Genomic DNA, 7,020 nt, shown 5'->3' on the forward strand with positions numbered 1-7,020 from the left:
ATCGACTGAGTAAAGATTTCAAAAACAGGAAAATCATCTTTCATCGACTGAGTAAAGATTTCAAAAACAGGAAAATCATCTTTCATCGACTGAGTAAAGATTTCAAACACAGGAAATCATCTTTCATCGACTGAGTAAAGATTTCAAACACGGGAAAATCATCTTTCACTTAGACCGACTGAGTATAGATTTCAAAAACAGGAAAATCATCTTTCACCGACTGAGTAAAGATTTCAAACACAGGAAAATCATATTTCATCGACTGAGTAAAGATTTCAAACACAGGAAAATCATCTTTCACTGACTGAGTAAACATTACAAACACACAGGAAAATCATCTTTCACCGACTGAGTAAAGATTTCAAACACAGGAAAATCATCTTTCACCGACTGAGTAAAGATTTCAAAAACAGGAAAATCATCTTTCACCGACTGAGTAAAGATTTCAAAAACAGGAAAATCGTCTTTCACCGACTGAGTAAAGATTTCAAAAACAGGGAAATCATCTTTCACCGACTGAGTAAAGATTTCAAAAACAACTTTGTTCTCATAGGGTTAACCCCCCCACCAACCAATGGGCTACACTCAGATTTAACTTTAGATGAATTTTATTAAAACCAAAGTAATTAGATAAGTAAGTAATGCTCTAAAGGTCTGAAATTGATGTAAAAATAAGAAAAGAAAGACATAGAGTCAAGATATATAGATAGAGAGCACAGTGAAGTAAAAATTGCACCTGTACTTGGGTAACTAACTGATAGCCAAGTTTTCAGGAACACTTTTTTTTTTATTTTGATATAAATATCCCCAAAATACGAAAGATCTTTTTGAAATTCCAAGAAGTTATTGTACAACAAAACCCAGCTAACTTATTCAGTTTTGGAAACATCCACAGAAAACTTGAACCATGAAAATTTTATGGGAGTTTTTTTTTTCTTCAAAGTATACAATATCAGTCATATCATAAAAACTACAAATAAAGCTATATATCCCCCTTTTATATCAATATCAAACAAAAACTATGCACACACACTAATCAACTTTTCAACGTGCCAATACACAAATGGTAACTCATTCAAATTTTCGAAAGATAGGTTATTTTAACATTTAAAAAAACTTGGACTTTTCTCATACATTTATTTTTCTATATAATTCTTTTTCAACCATTAATTATTTTACTATTTTCAAATGACCAAAAGAATTAATTTAGTAATTTTACACTTATTTTAATTGTCCTCAACAAATCATGAACTTCTAAGCTTAAACTAAATCAACTGGACAAATTTTTTTAGTGACTACTGTTCTGAAAGGATTTTAATTTATGTAACCAATGCTAATGAATGTAAAGTATTAAATATCAATATCTAATTACGTACCTGGCCAAACCACCAGGTCATGTAACCAATGCTAATGAATGTAAAGTATTAAATATCAATATCTAATTACGTACCTGGCCAAACCACCAGGTCATGTAACCAATGCTAATGAATGTAAAGTATTAAATATCAATATCTAATTACGTACCTGGCCAAACCACCAAGTCTGGAATTCTATCAAATCTGCTTTCTCTCAGAATAAATATTTCTTTCATAGTGTGTCCTAAAGAAAGAAATAAGCCCCGAATGATAAAAGAGTAGATACACAGTAATAAGAGTTAGATACACACTTAATAAATTTTCCATAAGACAACACTAACTGATAACAAAAAGACTTCAGGAACAAAAGAAAAAAAATATACATAAAGACTGCATTAAATTAATTAGCGTTTTTTAAATAAATGCCAAAATTACTTATCACGTCATGGTGTGTCCTAAAGAAAGAAACAAGCCCCGAGTGATAAAAGAGTAGATACACAGTAATAAGAGTTAGATACACACTTAATAAATTGGACTTTTAAATTTTCCATAAGACAACACTAACTGATAACAAAAAGACTTCAGGAACAAAAGAAAAAAATATACATAAAGACTGCATTAAATCAATTAGCGTTTTTTAAATAAATGCCAAAATTACTTATCACGTCAAAACTAAATATACCAAAGAATATATATAAACATTTTAAGGTCAGATGAACTTTTTTCTACGAAAACCTTTAAAATCAGGATTGTTATGCAGAGTTAGAAGATTCAGATGCTTTAAAAATCATTTAAATTGTCTGTGATTCATTAGAAACTTTTAGCTGATGTAGTAATTATAATTGACCAAAATATGATACAATCTTTGTTAGCTACAGGATACAGAATGAAGAATATAAATATTAAAGATTAGGCAGCTGTGTCAAACTAACTAAGATTGATCAAACTAGAAAAAAATCTGGCATATAATCTGTTCTTGACACTACTGATAATTGTTTGTTTTATTTAAAAAAGTCAAACAAAGGGATGTATGCACTAGCCATCCCCAATTTTGAATGAGCAGACAAGTAGGAAGGCAGTTAATCAAAGGCATCCACCACTACTCTAATATAATAGTGGAATTTTGGATACATTTTTGAGGCAGTAGGACATCAGCCATGGACTTATAGATTCACGGTTCACAAGCTAAGCCTAGTACACAAAACAGCTTAAAATACATAGGATACAATAGCAGTGTATTAGTAGTAGAATTAATTCAATATTGAAAGTATTTTTGCTTAAATGTATTTTTGTGTGATTTGTATGTTTTTGATGATGATGTAATCAACAAAGTTATGGACAGAAATATTAAAAAAAAATAATTTAAATTGCCAATGTGATTTTCAAGAGCGCCACCTGCAATTTTAAAGTTAAATTACTCAGTATTACTTTCAAAAATAAGTAGTATATTCCTATTTTTTTAATTTTTTTTTCTTTCAATTTACCAGGTTATGGCCTCTCAAGTTTGTTACAAAGTAATCTACTTGATATTTAAAAAAACTAAATATGCTATAATAGTTTCTAAAAGTTAAAAATACCATGGGCTCTGAAGAGTCTATCTTGTCCATCTGTAGTGAAAGAGATGTGTGTTGTATTCAACTCTGTCATAAAATCTTCATTGATAATAGGATCAGGCAAGTCCTTGTCACTTATTTCTGGCTGAAAGTATAGAAATTCATACATAAGACCACTAAACATCTCTAATTATATATAAACTTTTGACCCATTGATGTAATCCCTAGTTACCAAACAACAAATATCTACCAGTAATCTTTCATATTCATATCATATCCAACCAAAATGTAGAAAAAATGTTAATTAATCTAATCATTGTAGTATTCAAGACTATTTAACAAGGTGACAACTTGGAGAAATAAATCTGCCTATGAACTTATCTATATCAACATTCCTAACAGTTATTATTATCAATATTCAAGTCACAATTTGACAACCATATCAGATCAAAAAGTCTGTAAATACCCTTAATAATACCAAAACTAAAAGTTCAAACAAGGAACCCATCATTGTCTCCAGTAAAATAACAACCTCTAAAGAAGGTCAACAAGGTTCTTTCATTCATTGCCTCTATTAATACAAGAGATAATGTATGAACATAAAACTCGTCAATAATACCTAAATCAAAAATGGATGAACAAAGGGCATATCAATGCTCCTAATAATTTTTAAAACTTAAATTATTTCATTTTAGTAAAAACCCTCCAGCCATGTTGTAGCTATGCAATATAAGTTACATTATTTAAACCAGACATATATGTATGTTACCTATACTTAGACTGAAGTAACCTACACTATTTAAACCAGACATATATGTAAGTTACCTATACTTAGACTGAAGTAACCTACACTATTTAAACCAGACATAAATATGTTACCTATACTTAGATTGTAGTAACCTACACTATTTAAACCACACATAGATGCATGTTACCTACACTTAGACTGGAGTAACCTACATTATCTAAACCAGACATAGATGTATGTTACCTATACTTAGACTGGAGTAACCTACATTATCTAAACCACACATAGATGTATGTTACCTACACTTAATGGTTTAGATAATGTAGGTTACTCCAGTGACATAGATGCATGTTACCTGTACTTAGACTGGAGTAACCTACATTATCTAAACCACACATAGATGCATGTTACCTATACTTAGACTGGAGTAACCTACACTATTTAAACCACACATAGATGTATGTTACCTATACTTAAACTGGAGTAACCTACATTATTTAAACCAGACATAGATGCATGTTACCTGTACTTAGACTGGAGTAACTTACATTATTTAAACCAGACATAGATGTATGTTACCTGCACTTAAACTGGAGTAACTTACATTATTTAAACCAGACATAGATGTATGTTACCTATACTTAGACTGGAGTAACCTACATTATCTAAACCAGACAAAGATGTATGTTACCTGCACTTAAACTGGAGTAACCTACACTATCTAAACCAGATATAGATGTATGTTGCCTATACTTAAACTGGAGTAACCTACATTATCTAAACCAGACATAGATGTATGTTACCTGCACTTAAACTGGAGTAACCTACACTATCTAAACCAGACATAGATGTATGTTGCCTATACTTAAACTGGAGTAACCTACATTATCTAAACCAGACATAGATGTATGTTACCTGTACTTAGACTGGAGTAACCTACATTATCTAAACCAGACATAGATATATGTTACCTGCACTTAAACTGGAGTAACCTACATTATCTAAACCACACATAGATGTATGTTACCTACACTTAAACTGGAGTAACCTACATTATCTAAACCACACATAGATGTATGTTACCTACACTTAAACTGGAGTAACCTACATTATCTAAACCAGACATAGATGCATGTTACCTATACTTAGACTGGAGTAACCTACACTATTTAAACCAGACATAGATGCATGTTACCTATACTTAGACTGGAGTAACCTACATTATTTAAACCACACATACATGTATGTTACCTATACTTAAACTGGAGTAACCTACATTATCTAAACCACACATAGATGCATGTTACCTATACTTAGACTGGAGTAACCTACATTATTTAAACCAGACATAGATGCATGTTACCTATACTTAGACTGGAGTAACTTACATTATTTAAACCACACATAGATGCATGTTACCTATACTTAGACTGGAGTAACTTACATTATTTAAACCACACATAGATGCATGTTACCTATACTTAGACTGGAGTAACTTACATTATTTAAACCACACAGAGATGCATGTTACCTATACTTAAACTGGAGTAACCTACGTTATTTAAACCACACATAGATGCATGTTACCTATACTTAGACTGGAGTAACCTACACTATTTAAACAACCACACATAAATGCATGTTACCTACACTTAGACTGGAGTAACTTACATTATTTAAACCACACATAGATGCATGTTACCTATACTTAGACTGGAGTAACTTACATTATTTAAACCAGACATAGATGTATGTTACCTGCACTTAAACTGGAGTAACCTACACTATTTAAACCACACATAGATGTATGTTACCTACACTTAAACTGGAGTAACCTAAATTATCTAAACCAGACATAGATGTATGTTACCTACACTTAAACTGGAGTAACCTACATTATTTAAACCAGACATAGATGTATGTTACCTGCACTTAAACTGGAGTAACCTACATTATTTAAACCAGACATAGATGCATGTTACCTACACTTAAACTGGAGTAACTTACATTATCTAAACCAGACATAGATGTATGTTACCTGCACTTAAACTGGAGTAACCTACATTTGTAACGAAAGTGACCAGCTGCTGTAATTATAATGTTGTGTTTAAAAGAATCAATGAAGGCATACAAACATTTTATCTTTTGTTATCGGGTTTCAACAATTATTTGCGTGATGTATGTAAACAGAACACTCAACAATAATTTAATGATTGGCACTAATAATTACGTTGGAAGTATGTCAATAAACATGTTCAATCGACATCAATAACATCCACATTCCCAACACTTTTAGTATTTAAAGAAGGAGAAATGTCGTGCAAGTTCAGTAATAACAAGTCAACATAATACACGAATAAATAAGAAATTGGTGGGCCTAATCATACAGCAACCCATAGTTTATACCACATCTAACCTACTAATCAGCCTTCTACCTTTGAAAATGTAAATTAAAACTCATAGAAAGAAACACAAATCAAGTTTTCAACATCACATCCACGGTTGAAACATTTATAGCGTTTTTAGCATCACATCCATGGTTGAAACATTTATAGCGTTTTTAGCATCACATCCATGGTTGAAACATTTATAGCTTTTTTAGCATCACATCCATGGTTGAAACATTTATAGTCTTTTTTAGCATCACATCCATGGTTGAAACATTTATAGCTTTTTTACCATCACATCCATGGTTGAAACATTTATATCTTTTTTATCATTACATCCACGGTTGAAACATTTATAGCTTTTTTAGCATTACATCCACGGTTGAAACATTTATATCTTCTTTAGCACCACATCCACGGTTGAAACATTTATAGCTTTTTTTCTTTTGTCTACAGCAATTTTAAAAATGCTTCTGTATTTTCAGATTTTACAACACTACATTTATTTATTTGATTACTTCTAACATTGTGTAACCTGCATAAAAATGTCCTCAACCTTGTTAATTCATTATCAAATAGCAGAAAAGATATTTTTATTTATGAAATACTATTATTTAAGTAACTTATTAATAATAGTATTATGTATAGATCACTATGTCTTAAATGTAATCAATCATAATATAATAATATTGATGAGTATAACTTATAGATACATAAACTACTTAGAACATTTCTCAATATATCAAAAACTTACTGTTAATACAGTAATTGAATTAAAACTGAAGACAACAGTGAACGATTATTTACTTACTCTGGACTGATTTGATGCACCTTTATACAATAAACAACAATTGTTTACTTACTCTGGGCTGATATGATGCACCCTTATACAATAAATAACGATTGTTTACTTACTGTGGGCTGATTTGATGCACCCTTATACAATAAACAATGATTGTTTACTTACTCTGGGCTGA

At 30.8% G+C, this 7,020-nt stretch overlaps 1 protein-coding gene across 1 annotated transcript in view; it reads right to left on the reverse strand.

The window, feature by feature from the left end:
- Positions 1-7,020, reverse strand: part of LOC106472485 (alkyldihydroxyacetonephosphate synthase, peroxisomal-like) — a 43,716-nt gene that overhangs the window by 27,319 nt on the left and 9,377 nt on the right. The window contains exons 4-5 of the mRNA XM_013933139.2: positions 2,933-3,053; positions 1,525-1,599 (exon numbers count right to left, since the gene is read on the reverse strand). Coding sequence (XP_013788593.1) covers positions 1,525-1,599; positions 2,933-3,053 — 196 coding nt within the window. The remainder of the gene's footprint in view (positions 1-1,524; positions 1,600-2,932; positions 3,054-7,020) is intronic.

This window comes from Limulus polyphemus, unplaced genomic scaffold (genome assembly GCF_000517525.1).
Source record: "Limulus polyphemus unplaced genomic scaffold, Limulus_polyphemus-2.1.2 Scaffold5374, whole genome shotgun sequence".
In the NCBI taxonomy this organism is placed as follows: Eukaryota; Metazoa; Arthropoda; class Merostomata; order Xiphosura; family Limulidae; genus Limulus; species Limulus polyphemus.